Source organism: Stylophora pistillata, chromosome 4 (genome assembly GCF_964205215.1).
Source record: "Stylophora pistillata chromosome 4, jaStyPist1.2, whole genome shotgun sequence".
Taxonomy (NCBI): domain Eukaryota; kingdom Metazoa; phylum Cnidaria; class Anthozoa; order Scleractinia; family Pocilloporidae; genus Stylophora; species Stylophora pistillata.
The window spans coordinates 34,283,452-34,297,036 of record NC_142522.1 but is presented as its reverse complement, the minus strand read 5'-3'; the positions used below and the strand labels follow the sequence as shown (position 1 = coordinate 34,297,036).

At 38.0% G+C, this 13,585-nt stretch overlaps 2 protein-coding genes across 3 annotated transcripts; both read left to right on the top strand.

Moving 5' to 3' along the window:
* Positions 1 to 37: 37 nt before the first annotated feature.
* LOC111322947 (snRNA-activating protein complex subunit 3) lies at positions 38 to 9,741 on the top strand. Of its 2 annotated transcripts, XM_022926188.2 has the most exons (11): positions 38 to 246; positions 636 to 651; positions 1,791 to 1,873; positions 2,878 to 2,941; positions 3,545 to 3,634; positions 4,465 to 4,503; positions 4,943 to 5,044; positions 5,713 to 5,795; positions 6,186 to 6,362; positions 7,235 to 7,342; positions 8,357 to 9,741. In XM_022926188.2, the coding sequence occupies exons 1-11, from the start codon at positions 68 to 70 to the stop codon at positions 8,499 to 8,501; spliced, it is 1,086 nt and encodes a 361-aa protein (XP_022781923.2). In that variant the 5' UTR covers positions 38 to 67; the 3' UTR covers positions 8,502 to 9,741. The 2 variants fall into 2 exon arrangements, with proteins under 2 accessions (XP_022781923.2, XP_088614021.1); XM_088757895.1 differs by lacking the exon at positions 636 to 651 and having other exon boundaries at positions 105 to 246.
* A 90-nt stretch (positions 9,742 to 9,831) lies between these two features.
* On the top strand, positions 9,832 to 11,390 carry LOC148733467 (uncharacterized). Its single transcript, XM_088757896.1, has one exon. It carries the CDS (start codon positions 10,335 to 10,337, stop codon positions 10,992 to 10,994), a length of 660 nt encoding a protein of 219 aa, XP_088614022.1. The 5' UTR covers positions 9,832 to 10,334; the 3' UTR covers positions 10,995 to 11,390.
* Positions 11,391 to 13,585: the final 2,195 nt, after the last annotated feature.

The window sequence follows — 13,585 nt, the reverse complement described above, 5'->3', positions numbered from 1 at the left end:
AGTGCTCTCTTCTATCTCTTTTGTCCAATCAGAATTATCGTTATATGTTTCGTAGTACTCGTTCAAAATGGCGGCTCGTGGAGAGTGTTCAAATCTGATATCCATAAAACAGTTTAAGAAAGAGTTTATGGAGTTTCTGGAACCGGCTCAATATGAAAGGAAGAAGTTTGAACTCGACCTGACACAAATGGCTAAGGAAATGAACGTACCAATGGATGTAGCAACAGACCTGAGCGAAGTATGCAGGTATACTCAAGAGAACACCAACGATCCATATGGTTTTGCATGATTATTTTTGTCCATTGCATGCCCTGTCAAGTCAATCCACCTTTAATCTGCCTTGAACTTTGGAAATATTCTCGTATAACCCCATACTATTCCAAAACAAAGCTTTGGCCCGAGAGGTAATCTGTTGTGATTACTATTGTTTGCTTTGATCAAAGAACTGTAATTTACTATATGCAAAAGTATGGCCTGCATGGGGTTATACCCAAATTATACGGAAACCTTGCACCCCAAGATTGTAATAGAAATTGGAAATGTGAACAGTCCTTTGTGTTTAACTTATGTTTTGCTAAAATATGTATATATTTATTTGTCTTTTTTTCTTTTTTTTCTTCTTCTATGTGAAAAAGTTCAAGCAATTTAAAGGTATATCAACAATTGTCTAGTACAAACTTGTTTAATTTATCACCAGTATCAGTTAGTATTAGTTTTGTCAGATTGACTGACATTAATTCAATTTTTCTGATGACTCTGCACTAGAACATGGTTAGAACTATGCGATTGAACATGGTTGGAGTTATATGCACTAGAACATGACTGTTCAGAAGGGGTGTTCTTTGGTATTTTAGCTAAATTTTTAGGGGATCTTCATGCTCTTAGACATAGAAACCTTTCAATAAATGGGGCAATAACTAGCTCTATTTGGTGTATTTATGAGGCTACACCATTTGTTTCCTTAAAATTTATTATAATGGCTCTTGACCCAGCTTTATAGTTATTCTGGATTGTTATTGTTCCTTTTTCTTGAAACATTTTGTTATCAGTCACATTCTATTAAACACAAGTTTCCTTAAAGTGCCCGTAATGTCAAAAAATGTTTCTTGCTCATCTAATTCTACATTTCACCAAATGAACTTCTGCGAAAGAAATTTTCGATTTGGATAAAACGCAATTTTTTTATAATTTTTAAAGACATTCAAGTTTGCCGCCATTTTGGTGCACCATTCACACCAGTCCTCCTCGGTTTAAAGTGAGTCGTGACGTTGGTTCAGGAACATGTGATTTTGGGTTGTGACTTATCTGACTTGAAAACAAGTGGGAATTTGCTTCAGAGTGGTCACAACATCGTAAGCTCACAATATCGTAAACGACCCGCACTCGACCAGTGTGTTTATATGCACTTTAAGGTCAAGTGAGGTTCCTGAACTTATGTCACAGACATCAGTCATGTGATCATTTTGAGCACGTTATTCTTGTGATCAGCGGCAGGGGTCAACCGCAAGAAAATAGAATTTTGAACTTTGTAAAAATTCGTAAAAAAATTGCGTTTTATCCAAATCGAAAAAATTTTTCACCGAAGTTCATTTGGTGAAATGTAGAATTAGATGAGCGAAAAACATTTTTTGACATTATGGGCACTTCAAGCAATGTCATTGTTCCTTTTTCTTGAAACATTTTGCTATCAGTCATATTCTATTAAACACAAGTTTCCTTAAGCAAGGCCCCTTTCTAAGACTAATACACCAAAGTGGTTATAGTTCATACAGACTCTGATTTCATCCTAGTGCCCAGCAGAAACAGAAGGCCTGGAATCAATAGACATTTTTGGAAATTCCATTCCTGATGGGGTAGAGCTTGAATCCTTAAAGTAAGTAAGCAAAAATAGTTGTGTGTTCATCAACTGTTAGGCATTTATCACTTATTATCTGTCACCAGGGAGTGCTATCCCATCTGTTCTTCCATATATACATGAATGTATTGTAATGTATTGTACAGTAATTCTCCTCTCTTTGGTAGATTCTCTCTTACCTAACATCCTTCTTGGAAATGCTGCATAGATTAGATGTACATTGTAGCTCAAATTGATAAAAGTAGTTTGTCACCAAGCAGGATTTAAAACAAACTGACCAACTGGTGTCATAATGATTGTAGTTTGCAAAATTGATTACATTATCCTTGATTAAAGATATGATTTATAGTGTTTGTCATAGATATTATTTAACCTGTGAACTCTCAAGATCCAATTATTAATTCTCCCTACTTACTGTCATACTTTTCCTTGGAAATTAGACAAGAAAATTTGGTCTTGTTCCAAAACAGCAGTCTCTAGCAGATAAACCACAGGTGGCCCAAGCTCTCTTTGAGAACCACACAAGGAACACAATTTGCTTATTTATAAGGATTTGTATGGGATTTTCCTCAAGATATCCACAGAGATAGTTAAAAGTGAAAATATTAAATAAAAATGGCTTACCTTGTTCCATATGTGTGTTGTTTGCTCCTGGTGTCATTATTTTACCGATTTCACTTGATTTAAGCGGGTTTTTTAATCCTGGTTAGTAGAAAACCAGGATTAAAAAAAAAAGCTTAAATCAAGTGAAATCAGTAAAATAATGACACCAGGAGCAAACAACACACGTATGGAACAAGGTGAGCCATTTTTATTTAATATTTTCACTTTTAACTATCTCTGTGGATATCTTGTAGAAAATCCCATACAAATCCTTATAAATATGCAAATTGTGTTCCTTGTGTGGTTCTCAAAGAGAGCTTGGGCCACCTGTGGATAAACATGTCTGACTTCTCGTAACCTGTGTTGAAGAGATCACATTGTAATTGCATGTTAATCACTTCTAACCTGTTAAACTGCAGGCTAGTGAAAGAGAGAAGAGGAAGACTAACAGTGCATAGAAAAGTAGTGAATTATCTTATAAAGGTACACACAGAAATACATCAGTTCTGTAGCAAGCCTAAGAACAAGCTCTGAGTTTATACCATGTGATGCTTACCGTCCAATAATCTGAGACTGTATTTTGGTGTGATTTATTTGGTATAGTGTTAAAGAGCAAAATCTAATTGAGTGTGAAAAGTGCACTGTAATCTGGAATTGCTGTGGTTAGATTGCTTTACTTTGCCGAAGTTTCTTTAGTTTCTTAACCAATCCAATTTTAAGGCCAGTTAGTTCAATGGTGAAACCATTCACAATATAGTCACTCTTGCTTTCTTGCTTTCTTGCACCCCAGGCGGTCTGATTGTTTCTATAGTTTCCTTGGTTCTGATTGGCTGTTGTGACTACCTTTGTTTTCATTTATTATCACATTTATGGAGATGCATTCTGCAATGTAGAATCTAGTTATGTTAATTGTTCATGTGGACAGCATACCATTGGTTATGTGGCTGTGTTGATGACAGTCTTAACTGGATAGGTATTCATGTGGTTCCTAGCAATGTCCAGCCTTCAAACCGCCTGGACCATAAGTATACACCTCTACATTGTCATCTGTGTAATTAACTCACCATTGATTATTTTCATTGAAAGGAAATACAACCCTCTAAAGAACCACAAACATTTCAGGAAATTAAGACAAATGAAGTTGTCCTGTCAGTCGCAATTTGTCATCCCCGTAAGGTCAGTAAAGTCACTCACAAAGAATTAAACTGCCACGGCATAATTCTATCGTGCCACTATGGCAGAATACTTTTGTGCCACTTCATTGTTTTATTAGATATTTTTCTCTTCATACTTGTCAAGATATCCCCTTATTGTATATTTAGGTCTCCAGTCATGACCATTTTCAGATCAGCTGACAGGGGGCCTTGACTTACTCAACTATAATTTAACCCATTAATAGCCACAGCTTTTGTGAAAAACTGTCTTTTGAAGCTAGTTGAGCAGATTTGGGGTCACTGTTGTGGGTTTAAAAGCTCAAACTTACCACAAACCCATTGACAGCTTGTACACTCGACGGCCTTTTGATCCAAATGCAAAATGGCGGCCTAAAAATCTCGGGCATGCACAGAAAGCAAAATTTCGAGATTTTCTCTCATTCTCCTGCCCTTTTTTTCCCCTTTCCTTACCTGAAGTTTCTCCTCACTTGCTGGAAATTTAATTAGTAGGCTTCATTTTGGTGTAGAGATTTTTTTAGGAAACTACTCATTATTTTTAAACCACATGCTCAGAAAGGTAGGTGGGTAATGGAATAAGATTTTCATGCAGATCTTCAGGTCAAAGTTACATGGTTTTTTGGCTATTTCTCCAATCTCCTTCACTCAGTTGCGCTTATTCTGGTATCGTTTGTAAGATATTTTCAACCTGTTCAAGTATGTGCTCAAAGTCGTGCTCCAGGGTTAAAAGTGATGACGTCACAAGGCGTAGAAAGGGTGTGGGTCCACATGGGCACTTATGGGCGCACTGGACATCAACAGGTGAAAGCTTATTAAGGTATGTTCTTTCTTTAGCAAAACAAGGTTCAAGAATTCCATGTGCTGGGAAGTCAGGTAAATGGAAGTTTTACTTGTGGTCATAATTGTTAGATTGGTGTGATTAATGACCTTAATTAAAGCCATTCCTTTTTCAAAAATAAACAACACAAAACAAATTCAAGACAGCATTGCAAAGTTGGTCTATTTTTTGACATACACCCTTGAAATGAAAATGAAGCAACAATACGTCATTCACTTATTGAAGATCAATGCCAGATTAAACATCCAAGAATTTATGTTGAAAAAAAAAAAATTATCACCTAACCTGATTTTGTAGTATTATATCTACTTTTGGACACTTCTGTCCAATTTTTAAGGGTTCTTTCTGTTTTCAGGCATTCTCATTTGGTTTCAATAACTCGTAAATGTAACTTTTCTGCGGTAAGCAAATGACGGAGGAAACATCTAGACTACACACCAGTTGTGGAGGCTCATTTTGTTTGCTTTATTGTAGTGTCTCACAGAATTACGTGACAAAATATTTTGTACTGCTGATGAAATGATACTTGGGGATCACAGCAATAATCCAGACCAATTATCACAAAAAAGAGCTAAGGTTAGTGCAACAATAGATAAGTTTTAAAAAAGATACACTTGAATGGCAAAAGGAAATGATTAAACCTTTCACCCTTTTGAGCAGTAAAGAGTTGTACATGTATTTGCATCTGTTCTGATAGGGAGAAGAAAAGGGAGCTACTTTTTGTACTGTGCTGTGGGATCTGATAAAAAGAACAGTGCACAAAATCAATTGTACAGTTTTGTGCTCTTGTTTGCAATTAACGTTACTTACTTTGATAACGGCAATTGTAATATGATACCGATATTGATAATGATGATAATAAAATATTAATACGAAAAATTTAAATTGACTCCTCCCCTCTTGAGGCTCTTTAGGGACAATAGTCCTTTTTACAGTTGTGGGCTTGGTGGCCAAGCCTTTGAACAGGAGTGAGGCTAAGGGTGATCTTGTTATGATAGAGATGTTGCTGCTTTTCAAATGCAAATTTCTTTGTTATCATGCTAACTAGATACAGGTCTCTATCACAACAGGGTCACCCTTAGCCTCACTCCTGTTCAAAGGCTTGGCCACCAAGCCCACAACTGCAAAAAGGACTATTTATGATTTGGCAGGAGGTGGGTTACCATTCGTATTGGTTTCGTGAACCTGCTAAAGGCTTGCTTTGATATTTTCTGTTCATGTCTATACTTGTTTGTTCATCTTAGGATATGTTCAAGTCTGGGTTCTTTTTCATAGAGGGAGTGTTTTACAATGACAAACGTGATCCACTTTCAAAGGATTACAGCAAGTTAGTATATTTAGTTTAGCTTTTCATACAATTTAATTAGATAGATTACAAGATACCACTACTAGATAACCAGCTGCAGTTATGGAGTAAAGTCTTTACAGAATTGAAAATAACATCTGTCAATCTCGCTAGCCTGAAAAATAGGTGCATATCTTTTACCACATCAGTTTGACAGGAGCAGTAATGGACTTAATTAGTTACAAAATACCTCGTCATTTGATTGGTCTAGAAAACTCGCGCTTCCTTCTCAACCAATGAGATTCAATACTAAAACCAGTTGCGCTTGGTCATTCGCATTTTCGCGCGTTTTCCCGCGTTTCCGGAAGTTTTCTTGTTTTTACTTTGAGTTCTCATTGGCTTATGCTCTTACAATAACGATACAAATTACAGGGTGATCATGGAGTGGGCTAAAGACCCCCAAAGAAGAAAGTGCCCTGGGCTGGGCTTATTTACCAGTAAGCGAATGGAGGATGTGATATTTGAAGACCTGAAAGTCAAGTTAGGATACCCATATTTGTATTGCCATCAAGGGAACTGCGAACATATTATCATGTTTACTGATCTTAGGTAAGATTACTCAAGGGAACGCTGCAGTTGTTTTCAAGTAACAGATTTGTATCCATACTTTTCTGTTTGATCCTCTTCGCATGTTATTTCCTTACACTGAAGAGTACCTTTGATCTGTTACCGTTCTATCGTTACGTCAGTTTGTGTGTCTTTCGGGAACGTATGCCACAGCCAATGTTATATTCTAGTGATATTTTGACGAGCTGGCATTCACGAAGTTCTAGCAAGCGTTCGAAAATACCCCACCTTGTCGTCTTGGTTGTCTTTTCGTGGACTATCCGTTTTTTTGTTTCTCCTTTTCGATAAGAAGGGTTGGGTGGAGGGGGGAGGGGAGGGAAATGACGGATCGGCAACAGATGTTAATGGCTGACAGATAGACAAACAAAGAGACGGACAGGCAACATTCGACATTGAGACGAACAAGTAGCTATACAACTACTAAAAAAAATGATCGATTTTCGGCGTTTCTTTCAGACCGCCTCCCCGTTAGCTCAATTGATAGAGCGCTGGACTGATGTGCGGGAGGTCGAGGGTTCGAGCCCCGGCCGGACCAACACTCAAGGTCTTAAAATAATTGAGAAGAATATGCTGCCTTTCTATAACATCAAGAAATGGTTTAGATATTCTAGTCTTCTCGGATAGGGACGAATAAATGGAGGTCCCGTCTCCTGCAGGGTTAGGGGTAGGAGACGTTAATTTCCCACTCACGAGATTACTGTGTGATGGATGTCCTCCCCTGGGGTGGGATGGGTGGGTTGTTGTCTTGCGTTTCATACATGAGCCTCTGGCTCGGGCAATATGGGTAACCATGCCCCACGTAAAGACATTAAAAACTTTGATTACTATTGATTATTGATTATTCATATTTTTAGATTGATGAATGTAGACGATAACCCAAACCTGAATGAATACCCACTGCAAGTATTCAAACATAGAGGGAAACGAATAAGGTGTCGCGTGTGTGACGTTTACACTGCAAAGTAAGAGTTCAAGTAATTAGTTGCAGCCATAGTATTTAACCTTTCGGCGCTTTTCCCGATATGACGGCCCCTGTAACATTTAGCGACAGAAGGGTTTAAGCTCTCCCCCCTGGGTGAGATGCTGGACCATAGAGCAAAATCAGCTACGAACCTTAATCAAATTCCTTTTTGTGGATGAAACTTGTTTATTTCGTTATCTGCTTTGATTTATAACATTAGGAGCTCTAGTCAATAGGGGGATTGTACAAACAGTTTGTGATCACTTATTTTTTTCGGTTATAAATGGTGATCTTCTAAAGGAGAACTCTGATGAAACCGCCCTATAATTTGAAAACCCGAAAAATTCAGTTATTTCATTATAATATGAATTTTTAGTGATTAATAAAGCCTTTTCAATAATAATTTTAGTTGAAAGTCAATTCTAGGGCGAGAAATTACGATTTGAAAACCGTTCCGCCATTAATTATACGTAATCACTTCACAGGCTCAAGAAGACTGGCGCGAGTTTGGAGATTACTCATTTTGACGCGCCGTGTTCGTGGCTAATTTTCAAAAACAGCATTTTGATCGTCTATATTGCTTTTTATAACACTAAGACTAAGACTATTTCACTAAATTTCACGAGGTTTCTGTATAAATATAAAAGTGTGTTGAGTAATCTACGTCACAATGGGAGTGACCGCTGACCGAAGATAAGTTGGCCGTGATTACGAAAATTAATGGCGGAACGGTTTTCAAATCGTAATTTCTCGCCCTAGAATTGACTTTCAACTAAAATTATTTTTGAAAAGGCTTTGTTAATCACTAAAAATTCATATTATAATGAAATAGTGAATTTTTCGGATTTTCAAATTATAGGGCGCTTTCATCAGAGTGCTCCTTTAATGTAACAATTAGCGTCAAAATTTGTTATAATTACCTTCCTATCTTTCTTAATAGATCTCACGAAATCGCCAGCCGCAGAAAAAGTTTTCCATATATATTTACTGGACCTTTTCCCTTCATTTATTTCAGATGGGTGACAGTGAATGATGTGTTAGCGTGCGAAGAACCTTGTTTTTTCTGTGACACTTGTTTTAAAGGACTTCATTATTCACAGAGCGGAGAGAAAATCTGTGATTTTCAGGCTTATCCAGTGGTTGGGGACTTTGACTGGTGATTCAGTGTCAGAACTTGGTTATCGTGTCGTGCTCCCAGTGAAAAAAGACACACATAGCACAGTTGGAAAAGCCAGCTCAAAAATTTACATCTTCTGTGTCCTGACCTGTGATCCATAGCCAACGCAATAACAAACTCGTGAACCGTCCCTGTTGACGGCCAATATTTTGTCAAAGACATTCCTTTGTAAAGGCATAAAACCATACAAAGAACCGGACCATGTTTGGAATGTTATCCGTTTAAGAAAGAGAGTTTTCCAACGCTATTCAAATTCATTCAGGTTGAAATGTTTATGACAATGATTCCATTTCCCGAAAATAATTTGGGTATCTGAGGTTCGAATCGTCTGGGGGATTTATACTTTTCTTTACTGCAGTGCAAGCGCATATCAGATGTTTGAGGTCGTATTCCCGTCGTTAATATGGAAAATTTATCAAATACGTTCAAAGGAAGAAAGAAAGATCTGGATTAAAATATTCACAATTGTCTGGTTAATAATAATAATAATAATAATAATAATAACGAATTTTTATACAGGATTGAAAACCCATCAGTGTGTAACACTGTTGTCCTTGGGGTCCTGTCAAAATAATAAATAAATAAATAAAATAAAACTTAACAAGATATAATCATTGATCTTAAGGTCTAGAAAAGCATACAATAAAATAAAATGCTCTGAAAAAGGATACCTATAACCACGTTTAGATCGAATTTAACTAAAATAATCTCGCAATTTGTTCTTAAATTTCAGTCTCGAATCTAACGACCTTAGTTCAGCAGGCAGGTTGTTGAAAGTCTTTGCTCCTTGGTAATAGAAGCTCTTTTTACCAAATTCTAAACGTACTTTGGGTAATTTCACTGATATACCGTTATTCCTAGTGGCCTTAGAATGAACCAGTCTTTCGAAGTAGTTCTTAAAGGGTGTGCAAACATTATTCAGGAGACAGTCGAAAACAAACAAACAGCTTTTACGCTTGATCAAATTGTTCACGGATGGGGGATTAAAAGAACTATTGCCAATAACTTTAAAGCCTCGTCGTTCGATGTTCTTTATATCATTTCCTTTCGGTAATCCGGAAAGCTAAGACCAAGTGTTCCGCAATAGGTAAAAATAGGTGCGATCATAGTGTTATAGATCGATTCTGCACACTTTTGGTCGATCAAAGAATAATTGGTTGATCGATGAATAAAGTTGATTTAAGGATTCGTACAAATAAATACAATTTTATTTTCAGTTTCAATTCGTTCATGTCGTTTGTGCTTTTTTTTAAGTTATTTGAATAAGTATCGAAGTACGACCACTGAAAAATTTCCCTTTCCATTAGTATTAAGACATCCATGTGAGGCGTGAGTAGTCCAGTGGTCAGTGCGCTGGACTCTAGGTCAGATGGCCCGGGTTCAAGTCCTGGCTGGGGCTTGACGTTGTGTCCTTAAGCAAGACGCTTCACTCACATTGCTTCGTCTTCTCGGATAGGACGTAAAGCCGGAGGTCCCGTCTCCTGCACCTATCAATTAGTTAATTTCGGCAAAGGACGTTAAAGAACCCACATCACGAGATTACTGTGATGTGGTCTGGCCTGTTTACTGGGAAGGGGGGGGAGGGGGCATCTGTAAAAATTTCTCCTTTATTAATTGTAAACTGCCGCCGGCAGTCTGGAAAAGTCCCCCGCACAGTGTTGTAAAGCGCATTAGAGCATTTACATGGAAATGCGCTATAGAAATTGATCTATATTATTATTATTATTATCCTATTTTTTATGTTTAGATATTTATTTAAACGAAACTTTTTGAAGTGCATTGCCTTTTCGTTTGCTGTTCGCGTGGCCAACGCGCCATGGGCGCAAGCGTTACAACCCAACGGATGTCGGACGAAGATCGATTGAAGCGGCAAAACTTACAGAATGAACTTAGCAAGATGCAACACAGTTTGCGAGTGACGTCAGCGGCTCATTACTTATCTTCAGAGCACTATAGAAGCCTGGATACGAAGCTTCAGTATGCGTCAGTGGTCTTGGGAAGTGTTGGGACCGCTGCGAGCGTGGCGTCCAAACTGGCCTGGAAAATGATGGTTTCAAACAGTCCTCGTCTCGCACCGATCGTAGTTGCGACTTCCACGACTTCGGTACTCTTCACAGCTGTTGTAAATATACCAAATGTACAGAACTCGCCGGCAAATATGCACCAGGCACATTTCAAGTCCGGCATACAATGCCAATACCTCGAGAAGCGAGCGAAGTTTGTGTCGGAAATGGAAGTTTGGGATACAACGATTTCTTGGCGCACCCTTGCCGCCAAATACGATACTTTGCTCAAGGAGAAAAGAGAAGTGAACAGCCAGTTGCAATCGGAGTATTGGGCTTACCGTAAGGCGCTAAAAAATATCGAGGAGAAACAAAAAGAAAAGAAGAGGAAAGAGGCTTTTTACCAGAAACCGGAACGAACTCAACCGAATTTCGGTTTTGCTTGTCATCAGAGCCGGAATCAAAAAAATTGAACGCTCCCCTTTGGATATAAATTTACACTTCCGGATAGAAACTGCGATCGTCAAAGCGGGATTTGGGTTTCGATTATTTTGAGATGAACTAAAATTTGTGAATTTTTCCTTTCAGCAGACACTTTCCATTTCGACATTATTATGTTACTGAATATCGTTCACGGTGTCACAGCACAAAATATATGCAATCTGCAATAGGCCATTGTTGTAAACGTAATAATGTTACCTTTACATAAACTTAGGGCCTATTTCAATTTTTAGTTGTATAATAATCTGAGCAATTTGCTACTTCTTGTTTCTAGTATTTTATATTTAAAATATCACTGCCGTGACGGTATGCTAGCAGATCATCCCAGTTCACTACGTGACTATTAAAGTTCGCAAGGAGTAACCTAACCTTTGGGACTCCGCCATTTTGAATACTGCCCAGCAACCTAGCGTCTTAATTATGACGTAACAAAGTCTCACCTCTTTTCTTTTTATCCTTTGGCGATCTTTTAGTACGGTTATTAGCCGTTTGAAGAAATAATTTTGGGTATTTCTTTTTTTTAATTTCATTTTTTGCGACAACCGAAACACAAGATATGCCTAAAACACCCATCTTGGTGTGTGTGCGACTTGGCTGTCTAGTAGGTGGTCTCCACATGACAGTATCATAGTCACAACTCACAAGTGGAGACAATTCTGCCCTTTGTATCTAAAATGGGGTCAGTAGGTAATTTTCATATGCACTTTTTTACTAATGGAGATGAAAGGTACATTGTTTCTCCTCCAAGGGGCACCTAATCCTAGTCACTGGTCACAGGCTAGTAAAAAAAAAGTTTTTATATAGCTTGTCAAATGTGGGTTTGATCCTGAAATGAACAAAATAATGACCCGATGTGGAATATACCTGTAGCAAAAACATGTAGAGGAAGACTAGAAAGAAATAGCAACTCTTGTCGTTAATGGGTTGGTCTGTCAATCATACATTAAATTGTGGAGTTTTTAAGTTTTTTTTCAAGTATTAGTTGATTATTAATCAGCATTTTCTGTCAGAAAATGCAGTAACTTTGATTTCTCAGATCTTATGGGTTTTCAGGATGAGGCATTTTCTTGAGAAGTCTAAGCTGTCATATTTATATTTAGTTCTTATTAGCCGAGCGGGAGGTCTGTATGGGAGAATCTTGACCGAGGTCGCCAGTACAGACCGAACGCAGTGAAGTCTATACCAGCAACCGAGGTCAATATTCTACCATAGACCAACCTAGCGCGGTTAATAAGATGTTTATGAGGGTCCCCAATAGGTTTTTCGGGATCCGGGTTTGGCTTATTTGAAGGCCGGGATTCGAGATTTTGAAGGAAAAGGGGGACGAGATTCGGGATTGTATTTATGACCGGGACACGGGATTTGGCGATTTTAACAGGCGGGAATCGGGAAATGTCGCTATAAAGAAAACGAGATTCGGGAATTTCAGAGTCTGAAATATGCAAAGAAAATCAAGCTGTCACCTTAGCTAGCTCATCTTATTAACGTTGGAATGGTCGGAAATAGCCGAACAATGACCTAGTTGACATCCAAGTTTTCCACGACCCTATCACGCTGCTCTGTGACCCCTATGGTGATTTGTGGTCTATTTTCGTGAACCTTGGACACCTTGGCCGTAACGAGAATCCAATTTGACAATGTCTTTGTGACCTTTGTTATTTGTTGACCGTGATATTTCTAATGTCAAGTTTATGCAGATCCTGATCGGAGCCCGCGGGATATTCGACGCGAGGGAGACTAGCCAAGTTATCGTTTGCGTAGTTTAACGCGCCCTAGCGATATCGGTTAACATCGACAATGATGTTGTCGATGTTATTAGCTGCGTAGCTTTGTATTATGAGAAGGGGAAGAGCGGAAATTCGTTCAGTCCTCGTAAGGAGAAACTTCGGGCACAACTTCCACGGAAGGAGAAGACATTAAAGTCCGTCAGAGAAACAGTTAGGTAAGTTCTGTTTCTTGCCTTTACTAATTTAGACTTTTGGAACTATTACAATGCGAATGAAGACAATGAATTGCGAGAGCTTCGACAGTGATAAACGACGCTTTTTTGTGGTCTATTTTAGCACAGGCAGCCCAAGCTCTCTTTGAGAACCACACAAGGAACACAATTTGCATATCGATTTATAAGGATTTGTATGGGATTTTCTACAAGATAGCCATAGAGATAGTTAAAAGTGACAATATTATATAAAAATGGCTTACCTTATTCCATACGTGTATTGCTTGCTCCTGGTGACGTTATTTTACCGATTTCAGTTGATTTAATCGGTTTTTTTAATACTGGTTTTCTCTTCTTAATGAGGAGACTTTAAGAAGAGAAAACCAGGATTTTAAAAAACCGCTTACATCAAGTGAAATCGGTAAAATAACGACACCAGGAGCAAGCAACACACGTATGGAATAAGGTAAGCCATTTTTATTTAATATATTTCACTTTTAACTATCTCTATGGCTATCTTGTAGAAAATCCCGTACAAATCCTTATAAATCGATATACAAATTGTGTTCCTTGTGTGGTTCTCAAAGAGAGCTTGGGCCACCTGTGATTTTAGCAATGAGTAAA